Here is a 17,484-nt window from a genome sequence, read left to right as displayed (position 1 = left end):
CATCACATTCTTTGCCGTTTCTTTAGCGATCTCATCAGCAAATGCATTTCCACGACCAACATCATCAGTCACCTTCTTGTGAGCACTACATTTCACAATCGTCATTTGCAGGGGCAAGGTCAGTGATTCAAGAAGCTCATTCACCAACTGACCATGCTGAATCTTAGCTCCATGCGAAGTCAGGAAACCACGTTCTCTCCACAATCGTCCAAAACTGTGAGCCACGCCAAAAGCATACTGGCTGTCGCTGTACACATTCACTTTCATTTCTTTGGACAATACACATGCTCTCGTGAGTGCGACTAATTCTGCAGCTTGAGCTGAACCATGCGGTACTCGTGCAGTTTCAACGACTGTGTGCAAAGTTGTGACAGCATATGCTGCAGTCACGTTACCATTTGGGAGCTTAAAGCATGAACCATCCACCCATAACGTACCATCACATTCAGCAAGAGGAGTGTCCAATAAATCCACTCTCCCTTTTGTCTCTTCCTCTGTTGTGAGGAAACAATCGTGCTGTTCTAAAGCATCTGATTCTTCTGCAATTGGTAACAACGTGGCTAGATTTAAGGTACTGCATCTTTTTATGTGCACATGGCTCGCTAGCAGCGTCAATTCGTAACTGGACAGTCGAGCACTAGTTAAGTGCTGTGTCTTGGTCCTATTTAACAATGTGTCTACTGCATGCGGAACCATCACGATTAGTGTATTATTCATTACTAGACCAGCAGACTGTCGAATAGAAACAGCTGCTGCTGCTGTGGCCCTCAAACAACTTGGCAATGCTTTAGCTACTGGATCCAAAGTTGACGAAAAATAGGCGCATGGGCGCTGTCTACTTCCGAATAACTGAGTCAACACAGACAATGCACAGCCCTCCTTCTCGTGGACATATAATGTGAAAGGCTTACTGTAGTTGGGCGTACCTAGCACAGGAGCCGAACATAATGCTGGGCGTAATTCGAGAAAACTTTTCTGACACTCTTCAGACCAAGGAATGGGATTGGGTGTATTTTTACACGTTAATGCCACCAAGGGTTTGGCCAATAACGAAAAATTTGGAATCCACTGTCTACAGTACGATGTAATGCCCAAGAAAGCACGCACTTCTCTCTGTGTTCTTGGCACACTCAATTTCGCTATTGCCTGAATTCTTTCTGGGGTCAGTTTCCTTCCCTCCTTCGATAAGAGGTGACCTAAGTAGGTCACTTCTTGTCGGCAATATTGAAGCTTGGAAAGTGACACCTTGTGATGCAGATCACACAGATGACGCAGTAATGTCAATGTGGCCTTTTTACAAATTTTCTCAGTGTCTGCAGCAATGAGCAAATCGGCCACATACTGTACAAGAGTGGCACCTTTAGGCAAAACAATCGTGTCAAGCTGTGTCTTCAGAGCTTGACTGTATATTGAGGGGCTTTCACAGTAGCCTTGAGGAGCGCGCTTAAAGCGGAAGCTTCGACCTCCTAAACTGAAGGAAAAAATGTCCCTGCTCTCCTCAGCAATTGGGATGCTGAAGAAAGCATTCTTTAGGTCAATCACTGAAAACCATGAAGCAGAAGCTGGAATCATAGTCAATAATGTGGTAATGTCGGGGACAACTGGGAATTGTGGCACAACTATCTTATTTACTTCTCGAAGATCAATCACGAATCTGTACACAGGTGGCTGAGAAGGGTCAGTTCGTTTTAAAACAGGCAGAACAGGACTATTGCAAACATTGCCTCGTGTTTCCTCAATCACATCTTTTTCAATCAATTCGTAAACAATCGCTAGCAAAGCTTTTTCACCCTCATTAGATATTTTGTATTGGGGAATTCGTGGCATTTTGACGTTGGCTTTCAATGTTACAACATATGGTGGAATTTCGAAAAGACCTACATCATTAGGACCAGAGGCCCAAAGAATATCCGGGAGAAATGACAATTCTGCTGGAAGTGCATCTCTCGACAAATACATGGGAGAAACCACTTTCTTACCTAAAGGAAGTTGTACTCCTGAAGGAGAACAGTACAAAGTCGCATACAATCTTTTTAACAAATCCAATCCTAGCAAATTTTCACCACAACCTGTTGTCAGAATAAGGGGTGCTTCGAATTCGCAAGGACCAACAGAAAGAGATAAAGGGTCAGAAATCGGATTTCTAACTGGGGCGCCAGAAAAACCTACAGAAACTTTCATTTCGCCAGACAAAGGTGCGCCAGGGAGTTTGGAGTGCATAATAGAACTCTTTGTAGCACCAGTATCCAACAGAAAAGGTTCTGACACACCTGATGTAATCACCTCAACGTAAGGTCCACTCTGATCTACTGGAACTGAAACAACTCCCTCTCTTTGTCTATGGCTGTCCTAGCAATCATTATTCTCCCACTGCTCATTCTCTGTGTAATAATCATCAACGTAGTATTGAGCTGTCCTGTCAGATACGTTATTTTGCTGATCAAACCTGTTCATAGAGTTTTGTGGTGGAAGGGGACGTGTGTCCTGAGGGGTGTTTCCACGCCCTCTACCTCTAGGTGCTTGCTGACTGCCACGACCTCTAACACCAGAAACTCCGTTTGTACGTAGTAATAGAATAGGACAGTTATACTTGTAATGACCCTCTTGTTTGCAATATAGACACTGGTTGGGGCCTACAAATACACGGGGTTGATTGTACTCGAATCTTTGCGAGTCTCTCTGATACTGTTGAGGTTGCTGAAAAGTATTCTGGTAGTGATTTTGACCATTATTATTCTGTTTACCACCACCACGTGGCGGATAGGCTTGCTGTAGCAAAACCTTCGTTTTTAGTTCCCTAGTTTTCTTTTCCAATTTATCTTTCTCATCTTTGTCTCTATTCTCGTAATATTGTGCAGTAGCCAATATCTGGGCTGAAGATGAGACTGCCCAAGAACTTTCTGAATCTTTTAATTTTTTACACAATTCTGGAAGTAGATTGTGCACGAATTTATTGACAAACAATCTCTGACCACCTTCTGTGGTCATATCTTGACCGCTGTGGTCAACGAATGTTTCTTCAAATCTGGTGAAGAAATCTGAAACAGTTTCTTCTTTCTTTTGCTTGCATGCAGACAACTTATCCCAATTTACGCGTATTGCAGGCATTATCGTTTTCATGTAATCTACTATTTTACCAGGGAGTTCTGCTATCAAAGGCTCAGGCTTGGCACCACCAACTTGTCTGGCATCTGCAGCAGTAATATTAGCCCATGTGTCACCTAATTCCTGGTCATGATCTATATGACGAATTTTACCCCATAAAGGCTGCGGAACAACGTTCCCAAATAACATATCGATATCGGCTAAATTCATTATACATGACCCAGCAGTTTGTGACAACTCTTTATAGTACCCTGCAGGATTTCTACGCGGATCTGGTAATGTTTGTTTGAGTGCTAAAACTTCAGCTCGCTTCCATGGGACATGTACCCATACACGCTGAAAATGCGGCAGAATAGGTGGGACAGCAGTCGTGTCACCCTCTCTCCATTGTGGGGGAACTTCTCTCATAGGGTATTGTCTCGCCTTTTTCCTACTAGATGTATTAGATTCAGATGGTGACCCAGAACTGCTTCCCTTACTCCGATATGATAACATTTCAACTGCTTTTTCCACATCTGGACCTACAATCATACCCTCTCCGAACTTAAACCGTACACGACACATCTCTTGTGGGATGCAGTCTTGATCATTGTCTTCTAAATCCTCGCCAAGAAAAACACACATCTGTTCGAAAACATATCTCTGTGTTGCTGCTTCCCATTGATGGAAGACTTCCATGACAGACTGTACATCATATTTTGCAGTGTCCATGACCCATTTCCGAGCTAAACTATTCAATGTATCTCTCTCTTGATAATCAGGCAGTTGACTTCGCAACTGTCTTCTTCCCATGTTAGGGGTCGTGGTAGGCGACCCGAAAAGAGGTAAAAGAAGGTTAGTAACAGTACTGGCCATTTTCTGCCGAATGGAAGGTGAAACTGAAGGACAAACAGATGGAAAAACGGGATGAGAGAAGGCAGGGGCAGAGATAGCAGAAGAGGTATCAGGGAAAATAGAGGGGGCACTAGGCAAAATCGTAGAGGGAGCATTAGGAGACGTGAAAAGTACAGTAGGCAAAATCGTAGAAAACACAGGTGAAACAGAGGTAGTCGGTGGGCCTGGAGGAGGCTGCACCAAAGAAGTAGGAGTCAGCTGAATAACTGCTGGTGGGTGCTGTGGAAGAGCAGGAGGCGTAGTTTGCGCAACTAAAGGTTGCGGGGGTGCTGTGGCATTCTGCGCATAGGGGGTGGTGAATTTAGTAAATGCGACATTAATGGGTCTTTTTCACGCTCTTTTGCTGCCTCTTGCTGAAGAGACGGCAAAACTGGATAACACTTATCTACTGCCATTTTACGTTGCCTGTGCAACTGCTCATTCATCTGCTCTTCTTCATTGTCTTTAAACTGCACAGCAGCTTGCATTACTGAAAGTCCCCCTTCTCTCTTATTTTTCTTAGCTAATTTAATTTCTTTTTGTTTGGCTTCTTTACGCCATAAGTGGAAAGAGTCAAACATCGCCGGCCGGGCTTTCTTTTTAAAGAGTTTAACTTCAAGGTTGTCTAAGATTTCAGAATCAAAGCTACCATGTTGGAGCCATTTTAGAACATCATCTTTCCTAGTGTATTTAATCCATACTTCGTTGTAAGTGATGGGGCCTACCCCATGTTTTACATATAGCTGGTAAGTCGGAGTTCCAACTGGAGGAACCGGACATGAGTCCTCCAATCGGGAGTCCCTATTATTACCACCAAGACAAAACAAATTCCCAAGTCTAAGACCAGGCATCTTCGCTCTCTAGTCTAGTTCCAAACTTCAAAGGATTATCGATTACGATATTTCTCGTGAATACACGAGTCCTTCGGTTTTGGTGCTTGCAAGTACCAACACAAACCTTTGTATCCCAAAGATACCCAAAACTAAGTCCAACTAAGGACTGGGAGATGCTCCACTTATACTTAACTGAAATATCGATGACGTCACCAGAAGACTCGTCTCAGTGTTTCGCTATACCAAAAACTTCAAGGGTCCAAATCAGGGCGATAGCCAGGGCAGCAGTCCTTGTAGCCGTCGGGAAGCGGGGAACCTCGCAGCAAAGTCCTTCGGACCACGTCGACATGCAGGGGTCGATGAGGTGGTTGGCCGCCCTCCGGAATTTCCACACGAAGCTCCTCACGATCTTCTGGCTGACTGGTACCACTGGAATCGCCTCAAACGTTGGGCGCCAACTGAGGTACTGGGTTTTTAAGAACCGGCACAGAACCGGTAACCCAGCGGTGCCAGGGAATCAACACCCAGAGACCTCGGGTTCTTCCTGATCCAGACCTACAGAAACTCAGAGTCTTCTAGGTGAAGTCAAAGATTAGTTTATTGGCTGCAACCAAGGTAACAAGTGTCCTAGAAGTACAATACGGGTATATTCTCAGGAGACTGCACACTTTTACAAAGTCAGGCTTCTCTTCTTATACGCAATTTTAGGCTCTAGGCAAAACATTCTTGGTTGTAAAGTAAATCGTTAACACACTTTTAGACAAAGAGAAAGCAGAGTCATGATGACATGTCCATATTTCACTTCGTGCTGCCTACAACAAATCATTTGGCAGGGCCCAACATTTCATCAGATATCGCCGGACCCCTAATAAAAACGGGCACCTCCCCACCATAAAGTAAGTGAAGCAAAAGAGTGGAGATAGATGTGAGCGAGATATGGCAGGTGTGCGCGCTGAAATGGTTTTATGGCTTGTTGAGCCTAGATGCTATCTTGCTTCGGCCATTGGGAGGGAACTGACCTAACGAGCTTGGCCCGGGGCAATGGTTCCAACCGGTACAGGTCATGGAAAAGTCGATTAAGGAGTATGTGTCCTTGTGGAATTGAATTCAAATGGATTAAGGCCTATGTAAAGGGCAACATATAAATGGAGGCCAAGGGATCAGAATGTGAACAACGATTTCGAGGTGAAATCGTCGCTCGAATATGCTGAAAATATATGTACATGATGTACTCGTCATTCTCGGTCTTTTGATACCAAATTCGTCATGTTTCGACGAAGTTTAAATTCTCGAGTCCAGAATAATTATATGAATCCAGATTTTCAGAACCTCATTGTCAGTTTGGAAACCCCTAGAGGCGCCCCTATATGAGGAGCGACGAAAGGAAGGTCTATGGGCTTGCGTTTGTAAAGCTCCCATTGATTTTGCCGTATCTGTATCTTTCTTCATCTTTTCTAGTGCACAATCGACTGTTGGCCCGAAAAGGTATTGCTGGTCAAATGGTTGGTTTAAAATACTGGCTTGTACTTCTGGTTTGAATTCAGAGATGCGTAGCCCTGCATGTCTACGCAACAGTTCTCCTGTATGTATTGCTCTAGAGGCTGTGTCTGCAGTGTCTAGTGCACAGCGTATGGAGGTATTTGTAATAATCTTGCCTTCCTGTATTAGGTCAGAAGCCCTGGTTTTATATTGTTCTGGCAAGTTTTAATGAGTGACTCTAACTCATCATAATGAGCTGTATCATATCTTGCTAACGAAGCTTCAGTGTTAGCAATCCTCCAGACATTGGCTGCTTGTGAGATGGTGCGTTTTCCTGAAGCATCTAAAAGCTTAGACTTTTTGTCAGGGGGTGGAGCATCCCCTGTTTGCGAGCTAGCCTTTTTTCTCTCGCATTTGACACTACTAGTGAGTCCAATGGCAACTGTCCTTTAATGTATGCTGGATCAGTTGGAGCTGCTTTGTACTTTTTTTCTAGTCTCAGGTTAATTACCCTGGCTCCGACTGGGTCTTTAAATATTTCGGGTGCATGTCTTACCACTCCACTAAGTATTGGAAGTGTGGTTGTGGTCTTGTGTGACGACAGTAGTGTGTCCATTAGGAAGTCTTCTTCCGCTGGATCTGTGTGCAAATCTACTCCATGGAAAGTGGCTGCTCTATGAATGAGCTGCATAAACCCAATAGTGTAATCTGGGGGAGATGGTCTAGACGGGTATCTTGTGGCAGATCTGGTGCATTATAATCTTCCCATGGGTCACCTAATGACCCAGGAATATCATCTGGGTCATTAATGTCGTCTATGTAATGTTCACTCTGTACCTCCTGTGAGTATCTATCCTCATTATCCTAATCTTGTGGTATAACACTATGTGTACTAGATGGTGTATGTACAGGAGAAATATCTATTGGTATCTCTACTTCTGGTGAAGGAATCCTTATGGGGGAAGTTTGAGCATGCTTTTTTAGAGGAACTGATGATGGTTTAGGATAGTCCATTTTCCTCTTTTCGGGCACTGTAGTGATATGTCCAGTCTTTGGATTAATATGAAGAGTCTTTTGCTTTGGGTCAGGTTTGAAAAGCTCTTCTACTGGAAAATCCTTTTTCGGCGTCGATTTATCTGGTTTGGGGCCGAAATGCTTAGCTTTTACATTGTCTATTGTCTTTGGAGCAGGTTTTGGTTTTGGTTCCGAAGACTTATCTTGTTTTTTCTTAGGATCCGTGCTCTTTGGGTCCGAAATTTTTGTTCCCGGGGTATGTTTGGACTCATCTACCCCCGGAGCGAAGTATGTTTCGGTACCGGAACAGTCTTCCGGTCCACTTTTTTCGGAACCGGAGTGGTCTTTCGTTCGGTAGCTTTGGGAACCTCTATCGGTGCCAAACTTGCTTTCGGTTCGACCGCTTTTGGTACCGATGGATGCTTTGGTGCCGGTGTTAATTTTGGCTTATGGACCTCCTGCTTTTCGGGACCGACAGACCGACGCGAGCCCGGGTCGACTGGAGGCTTTTTTATATTCTGCGCTGCCGAGCCAGAAGGCGGGGCGTCGGAAGATTTTGGTCGGTGTGTACCTGGACCCGGAGGTGGAGGTGGAACCAAAGCCTGTCCCGGTATGGTGGGGTGAACAGGGTCGATGCTTGTACTCACGACCTGTTGACCAGCTGGAAGATTGTCGACTTCGGATTGATCCTCGGCTTCAGAAGCTGAATCCTCTGCTTCGGAAGCGATGTCTTCTTGCTGCTGTTCTTCGGCTTCTAGTTCGATTGGCGCCTCGTCTATGATGAGGTCTGGTGTCGATGAAGATGACTGCGCCATCACTCTTCGAGATCGACGGTCCCTGATGGTTTTCTTGGACCGGAATGAAGTGCAGGCGTCACAGTCACAACTCTCGTGCTCTGGAGATAAGCACAGATTGCAAACCTTATCAAGATCGGTGTGAGGGAATTTGTGTCCACACCGAGGGCACTTCTTGAAGGGTGTTCTTTCCATGAGCCAACGGTCCACTGGCGCAGTTGGGCCCGACGAATGCTGGAATCGAGAAGTGAAGCATCTCTTCGACGCGTGTAACCGGAATCACTGTCGAAGACGATGCCGATGGTATTATGATTGGTTTATGAATTCGAAAAGAGATCGGTAACGGGACCGAACGATGAACACATCCGAGCCTGGTGGCAGAGAAAAACAATCTGAAGATGGAGTCGAAGCCCATGCGCACTACGATCTAAGGGAGGAGTCATCCAACAGACAAAAGACTCTTCCAAGACAACAACAAAGTGTAATCATCCGGGCCCACCACCAGATGGTGATCTAATGCAATAGTGTGGTCTGCAGCCCATATGCCTCGAACATACAGATATTTAATCAGTGTTTATATTATTACCAGAACATTATGACAAGTTATCATTGTTGAGTATTCGGCTCCGGGAATAGATTTATGTGTTCAAGGCAATACCAATGGGTTGCTCTGTGGCATGTCTGCTTTTTGGAAAATGTGGCACTTTTTTGCAGTAAGTGGTGAATGAGGTGTCAGGGTCATAGTAAATACTGTACCACCATAATAAATAACGAATTGTGGGCAGGACGGGGAGGAGGGTGAGTGAAAGACTGATGGAGACTTTTGAGAAAGTGGTTGGTTAATTTTGAGTGCCTTTGGTCCCCAAAAAGAGCCCCACAGCGCATTTGACATTTCCAGGAATTGGATTAGATTCACATGCAATGGTATCAATGTTACCGATTTACAATCAGAGGTAACACTTAAGAAGTATGAACTTTGTAACGTTTTGGTCCACAGATTCAGCAGGTGCAGTCCTCATTCTGTCAGGGCTGGACTGGGAGCAGCAACCAGCCCTGGCAGGCTGCTTCTCCACCCGCCCTGGTAACGGGAGGGTAGGGGGCTGTTAGCCGCTAAGCACTGCTTCAGCTTTTCTTACAGAGAGCCGATTTTGCAGCACTGCTGCAAAACCAGCACCCTGTAGGAAAAGCGGCCCACTGCGGCCACAAAACCGGCCCCCACTCCTCCAGCCCACAGGGGAAATGCCCGGTGCCCGCTACGGCCAGTCCGGCCCTGCATTCTGTCCCTTCCGACTCCAGCAATGTTCTGAGGCTGGTAGCGAGAGTTGCGACTTTTTCTTGCCAATTTGGAGTTTGTGGTGGGGAGGACTCGCTAGTCAATAACGCATCCCTACCTACTATTACATCATTTCCTGTGGGGATGGCACTAAACAATTCCACAGTGCATCTCTTTCCCAAATCTCAAATGTTGGGACCATGTTTCTTGGGTCAGAACCATGGGCGTGTGCCCCGAGACTTCAGTGTTTCCAGTATAAAGAGCCACCCCTCCTGGAAAACCAGTTCTGTATAGGTTGCCCCTCTTGGGAGAAATTCCAGCCTGTCTACTTGCATAAGGAAAGAGCAGGCTACAGTGCGACTCACATTTGATTATCAGAGGTGGTAGCCTCTTTGAAACGGGGCCATTAGTGGGCACAGATATCTAACCATTCTGTTGGAGTCACACCTCCTCCCACTATCAAACCTTTATTTCCCCATTCCTGGGAGCGCTTCACAGCTCTTGGCAGGAGGGTAGCAGCTGTCTCAGGTGACAACTGCTATAGTTGATCAGAAACTTCTACTTAGGGGCAATAAAGTGGTGACTTTCTAAAATCACATTTATATTAAAAGTTACCTTAACTCTGAATTTAGCATTGTCGAGTTTAATTTAACAATTCATTTGATACCTTGGAGTACTATATTTGGTGGTCTGTGACGGAAGTTAGCACTTGGCAGTTGGGTTAGTGTGACTACATGTTAGCGTGAGTAAAGTATAAAAGAGGCATGTCCTCTTTTTATTTTTAATATATTTAGCACTCTGCCTTGTGTACTACTAACACCTTCCCTGGGTGTGACTTACAAATATTAAAAGGGAAAGCTTTGAACTTGCAAAAGGGTTTATTTTGCCATGTCAGGTGGACAGTTTAAAACTGCCCGACTGGCTGCACTGGCAGACTTAGAGCCATGTTTTTACTTTGTCACTGCAGTAGTGGCACAATTCGTGCTGCAGGCCACTAGTGATATTTAGATTACTAGTCCTATGTACACTTTGTACCATATACTAGGGATTTATCGGTAAGTTAAATATGCCAATCAGGTATTAGCCAATTATACGTACACTTTGAGGAGTCAGATCACATACAATAGGGCCTGGTGAGCAGGACCCAGTTCACTTAAGAGTCAAAAAACCAGTAGGATCAGTCCAAAAATTTGGGAGTGATCATGTATATTTTCATATATAATTAACTATGAAGCATTGGCAACAGCAAACAAAAAAATGTCTGTTAATGACCAATGGGTGCTGTTTTTGCTAAGAGAACTGGTTTTATAATGTGCTTGTTTGGATCAGAGCAAGGCACATTCCTACACTGAGCTGGCTGATGTGTGGTTTCCTTCACATGAGAGTCTGTGGTTGGCTATAGAAGCGATTTTGACAGTGCCCCTGATGCCAAAAGACCTGTGAACTAAGCAAGTAAAAAAGCATTGCAGGAGACTGAACGATCTGAAGCAGTGTAGACAAGGAACATCTATCAGCAAACCTGGAGGTCTGTGGACTTGGAGGAGAGAACATTACTTGGAGGGCAGGAGAGGGCTGTCAACAGTTAGCATTTTAGGGAAATTAGCAGCTATTACATTTTATAGAAAGTACATTTGGTGGTATGATTCCAGTGCAATCGAGTTTGGTAGAATCTTGGTAGGGCTGCAGGCAGATGCCGCACACAGACTTCCCTGCTGGGGAAACTGTTTTAAAGTGTAGTCAGGGGTCCAGCCAATGTACTTACCTTAATGCAGTCATCATTATGATAAATACATTGCCAGCCCCTCGCAGTGCAATAGCAGCAATGTTTTTTTAAATATTTTTCCACCCAGGGAACAGGAGGTTAAGTCCAATTTCGCTCAGTGGGTGAGAGAAAAACAGGCAAAATTTAAAACAGGCAAAATTCCCAGATTTAGTTTTCTTCGCTTGAATTACTACCACCTCTACTTGGGACTTACTTTGACTAGTTGAAAAATTGGGGGTTTTAAGCTTAAAGCATGGGCGTGCGTTAGTGCTTACTTTTAGTAAATTGATAGCGAATTTTAGTTTGTGCGGCCAAGGTCGTAGATGCAAACTCAGCATGCTCCTGAATAAAGCAATCTTTTTAACATAGATGGGTAAGCCCTCAACAATCACTTTCGATCAACGGCGAAAGGCTTGCAAAGCAAATCTAAGGTTCTGCACTGAGAAATGTAGACCTGAAGATAACAAAGGGGGTTCTTCTCAGAATGGAAAGATTATAAACAACTCTCTATACACAAATGGTGAGCTTGGATCCAATTCTCCTGGAGTCTGGACAAAATATTTAAACAATAATCTGAACAGGAACCCCGCTAGAAATACATTTTGGAAGAAACTGGATGCTTTCATAGAACCACCTAAACCACCTAGAGAGGATCATATTTTTCTCCCTTCCACCCGCCTGGAGCAACATCTGCCTATTCTGGTCTGAGAGACCATTCACTTCTTACTATAATGAACTAATTACATATTTTAGAATTGATGGTTTCAACACTATGTATGTATGTGTGTGGTATTTCTATAGCATAAACCTAGTCAAAAGGCTGCAGAACCCTGTACAGGACCAAACACAAGCTTAAAGTGAACAAGTGATAGGAGAGAGAAAGCTGGTTTGTGGACTGTTAATGCATTGTGATGCAGTGCTCTTTAAAGAGGTGTGTCTTCACGTTTTTGCTAAATTGGAGCAGCATTAGAGTGGTCCTGGTGGATACAGGGATGTTGTTTTAGACCCTGTGTGCAAAAAGGAAAAAGGTAGCCGTACTTTGTTACACTTCTTAGTCTGATCGTGTCCTGACTGCAGATGTGCCGAGAACAGCCATAGATGCTATGCTTGTCTGCATGATCAATGAGGATGCTGGTTATGATAGCTTTGTAAATGATGCAGCTGGTTTTGAAGATGGTGCAACCAGAAAGGGGAGCCAATGGAGTTCCATCAAGAAGAGGGTGATGTACTCCTATTTCTTCAGGCCCTGTCTGAGAAGTGCTGTGGTGTCAGGGATGCGCGTAACTGGTGCCATGAAGATGGGCGTTTCCACCATCCAATGGACTTGAACAGCACTACTCTCCCCCTTCTCTTCTCTGTTCTCTTATTTTCCCACTCAGCGCCAACAATAAATCAAGCCCCAAGTGGACTCAACAATCATCATTGTATAATACCATAAGATGACAACCTGTACTTAACATTTACTAAATCAAGCCACTTCCTACAAATATTGCATTGTAACAATCATGGAATATAGGACTCAATCCATTTGAAATACTGTACAAGATAACATGTCGATCTTTAAAAATATGTATGATTGCTAAACTCTCATGTGTCTAACGGTGTTACTACATGAAAGTCAATAAAGCTCTAGGACCGAAAAAACAAAAGGGTAGAATATCCAAGCATTGCAAGGTAAAGCCTTTCACCCTGGAAAGTTCACTGCGAATACCCTGTAGCCTTACATCATTGGCTATCTCTGTGTAACAAGTTACAGACATATGTTACACACGAATATGTTGTAAGAATATATTGCAACAACAGAAAGGTACAATTCAAGAAGCACAGTCCTTAATATTTATAAAAGAAAACCAATTTAAACTGAAAAGCACTTTTCTTAAACAAAATACAACAATTTTACACGAAAATCGGGTTCTGCAGGAAAAACGGAAAAGGCTTGCAGGAATAAAGAGCACACACACTTGCGAGGCGATGCTGTAGCAGAATTAATAAGCATTGAAGACTGTTGTCTGAAGCAATAAGAGGGTGAAAAAGACTCGTTTTATAGGAAAAATATTGTATTCATTTAAGAAATACTCAACATAACTAATCCTAAAAAGTTCAATAAGCAATCGTACACGTTTACAAAAAACCTGAATACATTTTATTATACTTAAAGTGTACATAGAACATCTCCGCAGTATAATTATTATTACAGTTCATTTTTATTGTCGGGTTGCTCCTCTCCCGAATGAGGAATAAATCGTCCGAAATTAAACCCCAAAGCTTCACTTGTTGCACTGCTGATGAGCCCACGCGTCACAAACGGCCCTAATGGATAAAGTTAAGGAGAGAAAGTTACATTCTTTGAGTTTTACTGCAGGCATGCGCTCAGTCAAAATGTGTAAATAGGTTATATAAACTGCTTCACGTTAATTGCTTAAATCTATTAACCTGCAATCCGGGGTTCAACCCTCCTAGTTGTTCCTGATTAATGATACTGTGCCGCAGCTGAGGAGACAAATGCCCTACAGAGTGAGGCGCTCCACAGGTGTTCTTCGCCTACAATCAAATATTTCTATTATATTTAATTCAACGTATTTGATGTAAAGCCGGCTTGTCGTTAAGGAGGAGCAGAAAACTTTACAAATTGTTTTCAGCAGAGATTTACCAAAATGATTGAATCATCGTTCAAGTATGTTAAATACTATAGTGTGTGTTGTTAAGCGGGGTGCAAGATACAGAAATCAAATTATTATATCTTAGTACAGTACACCCATGCAGAAACGTACACTTTCCTTTATAGTATACCGAATTGCATTTTAAATATTTACAGTCTCGGTCTCGCATTTGTTGGAGTTGAAGTTATTGGCATTTAATTGCAATGTTTTTTACCTAGCCATGTTGCAGGGTGCAGTACCATAGGTGGCCAAAAGAGGTCCCATGGGGCTTCTTTTGGCTACATATGGTACTGCACCCTGCAGAAGATATGGTAAATCCACCGTACCCATAATGCATTGCATGAAAGACAGTACCACAAGCACATTCAAATAGCTGTCCATATATACAATTAGTAGCTTTGAAATATGACAAAATAACTATTATATTAATCCTGGATTAGGTTGTACTCTGTATGAAGCTGATGAAGGGAAATTTATAGAAGGTCTCATATATATGCGAGATATGCTAGTGAGTAAAGTAACCACTGCCAGCCTTGTTCAGGGCCAAGCGTGTGTCCTGCCTGAAGCCCTTCAAGAAAATAGTACTCTGGGGAGTAACAACACATGTAACAGGGGCTGTCCTCATGGGAGGTTACAAGAAGAGACAAGGCGGTACTAAGGAGGGACTACTAAGCAATTGACCAATGAAAAGCCACCATTTACAAAGAACAGGGACAGGAGCCAATTAAAAAGATGGGCAGAGATTTATGCTCATATCCTGAATACAGCATGTCTCGAAGAGAAAGCGCAAGCGCTGCCTAGGCAAGACCTGAAAATCAAAGGAGAGTGGAGTCTCAAAATGCCAAATACCCTTGGAGTTTTACTAAGAGCCCCATACCCACTAGAATTCACTAATGGTATGCTTCATTATTAGGTCAACACTCAAGACACCTAGTGTCGCTGAGTGGGCTCAACCTCCCTGAGGAGGAAGCACTTATAAGGGAAATTGTCAGTGCCATCTCTGTGGTGTATATAAAATTACCTCAAATACCAAACATGACTTACTACGTTTTGAGACTTGGATAAGGTTAAAAACCAATAGGGGAGTTAGAAAGGGACTAGTCAATCATTGATTGAAACCTTTGATTTGTTGTTTACGGCTAGAAGTCAAGTGGTTACACCCCTGACAATTCTACCTCTTCTCCTTTTGATTAACAATACATGCACAGTGCCTAGAAAAGAGAAATAGATTTTTCTATAGAAGTGTTCTCAAATGGTATTGTTACCATATGCCAACAACGATAACTGCAACTCAAAAAATATGGATAAAGCTGCTTATACACAGTTAAAATAGAGTGCAGGACTCCGTTGTTTGCCAGTCTTTGATCGCCAGTATTCTAGTGATACCGAAGGAACTACACAAAAATAACTGGGAGAGGGTATTGTTGGATTATAGAGGCAGCCTCTTCAAGAAGATAAATATTGAGAATGGTATGTCATCAAGGTTGTTGTGTTGGCACCAACATTATTTGCATTATATCTAGAAGACCTCCCTAAAATCCTATTAAACTTGTATACTTTCTCTTCCAAAATGGGGGGTTCTTATGCCACCTGCCTTCTTTATGCAGATGACCCCGTAATAATAGATACAGGGGAGTAACACAGTCCCTCACATCCCCTGCGGTGCGGGGCCCCCCAGCTGCAGGGTGCCCCCTCAGCACAGTACTCACTTCTGAGCTCTCCGGATAAAATCTGGAGCGGGGGCCCCTCCGTGTACATGGCAGGGGCCCCCTTAAACTTTCGTTACGCTACTGAATAGATCGGACTTCAAATAAGCTTGCAACAACACTGGCAGAGTTTGATAAGTCTTGTCAAATCAGAAAACAACATGGGCATTTATGGTCAAGCGGGCTAACAAGAGCAGAGGAAGTTTCAGAGTTTAAGGATTTGGGGATGGGTTAATAAAACATTAACGTAGTCTTCATACATTGACACTTTAAACTCAAAAGCACTTTTAACCACTGTAGGATTAGGGCAACAAACGTTATTATGGAGGACCTAGTTTACGTCTTGTAACTGCAAGTTATAAAGTCATGGTCCCTTAGCAATTCTTATATTGGTTGAGCTTTTGGGCCAGAGTGGTTATCTAGACTGAGGAAGGGTGGATGGCTGCTGTCTAATCAACTTGGTTATCCCTTGTGTATCATGGTCCCAGCCATTGGAATGGAGTCCAGTTTTCAATCCTAGTACTCCACCACCATATTTTGGAACAAATTGGTAATGTCGGATCAATCCGAAATTGCCACGTTATGTAAAGATACAATTAACATAAGCAATGTTAGCTGGGCAGAGAAGGTAAGGAAATAGCTATCAGATATGGCAACTGTATTAAAGGTTACTATTTTAACTCAACCATTAGCCCTATTCAAGAGACAAATGGCTCGGTTCGGTTAGACGATCTTGAGAGGAAGATCTCTGGTAGTTATGAATCAAGTCTTAAACTGCAGATTTGTGTTAGTCTTGGGAAATAAAATACTCTTGTTTTCTAGATTTAAATTGTCTCTCAGACCTGTGGATGCATAGTACAATATTAACGTTTTGGATAGGGCTACATCCTCTTCACGCACACCCGACCAGTAGAATTTCTTTTAATAAAGCAGATGTGCTGTGTGGATGTGGATTGCAAAATCAATGTACAAAAGTGCATACTGTTTTAGACGGTCTCCACTCATTGAACCTATGATGACGCGATATTTGAAAACAAATCTTTTAAACATATAACATATGTTCAAGATAGTGGGGTATGACTAGCGATGCCAAGACGGCGGGCATGTATTAGCTAGCTTCACAGAGCAACCCCACTTATCTGTATGGCACTGACCTCTGGGCAGCGGAGACGTATGCACTGCAGCATTTACCCGCCGCCATCTGACAGCCGACGGTGTCGCCTGCTCACGCTGGGTCGCCTGGGGACTCTCTTGTGAGCATCCTGAGCGTCGGGCCCGGTTTGCAACTCTGAGCGGGCTGAGGTGCTGGGGGCTGTAGCGCTGTCCCCACTGGGATTGCCATCAGCGGAACTGGGGAGCCCCGCTGCAGGGGACTTAGAGATATCCAAGGAGTGACCAGGGAGGCGCTTGAGCCCAACTAATGCAAGTTGCAGCTGGTGGTCCTCTGCTCTGCACTAGCGGCATGGGGCTGAACTGTAGGGCTCCGCGGGCCTGGCCCCCTCAACGCCCCACCAAGAGGCCCATGCTGGGCCTCAAATCACAGCCTGCGGAATTTAGGGGCCTTATGAGCATGGAAAGAAGTGTGGCCAAGTGAATGGGGTATGTGCCCGATCGCGATACACGCGGCACCCCTCTCACATTGGCCTGTTAAATTGAAAGATGAAGGGACGGTTGAGATGCCTGCAACACGCTGACAGCTTGTTGTTGCCCCCAGGGTGGCCAATGACCAGTGTCGGCTGGGAACTGGCTGACACAGCACCCTCCATGAGGCAGACTGCACAATGACACATGGCAATGAAATAAGGCACCCCCAGCCCAAAAGCCACTGGATCCTGCTGGGCACTGAACACTGCATGCTGAGAGAGCACCAACGCCATAGATTCCCTGAACCCTTTTGACTGGCAAGCTGGCCCTCTGTACATGACTCACACCACTTGGCACTTCTGTTGAGCGCTGCTCCTCCATGTCACTGCTGAGTACACACC

General features: G+C 44.1%; 1 protein-coding gene across 3 annotated transcripts in view; it reads right to left on the bottom strand.

Annotated features, from left to right (window-relative positions):
- Window positions 1-13,253: 13,253 nt before the first annotated feature.
- The window catches only part of MRPL1 (mitochondrial ribosomal protein L1), a 549,098-nt gene continuing 544,867 nt past the window's right edge, over window positions 13,254-17,484 (bottom strand). For all 3 annotated transcript variants that reach the window (XM_078676360.1, XM_078676359.1, XM_078676361.1), the window contains exon 9: window positions 13,254-13,443. In XM_078676360.1, coding sequence (XP_078532486.1) covers window positions 13,325-13,443 — 119 coding nt within the window. In that variant the 3' untranslated portion in view covers window positions 13,254-13,324. The remainder of the gene's footprint in view (window positions 13,444-17,484) is intronic.

Source organism: Lissotriton helveticus, chromosome 2_1, assembly GCF_964261635.1.
Source record: "Lissotriton helveticus chromosome 2_1, aLisHel1.1, whole genome shotgun sequence".
In the NCBI taxonomy this organism is placed as follows: Eukaryota; Metazoa; Chordata; class Amphibia; order Caudata; family Salamandridae; genus Lissotriton; species Lissotriton helveticus.
Note: the sequence above shows the minus strand (reverse complement) of the source record. Positions and strands in the feature narration are given on the sequence as shown.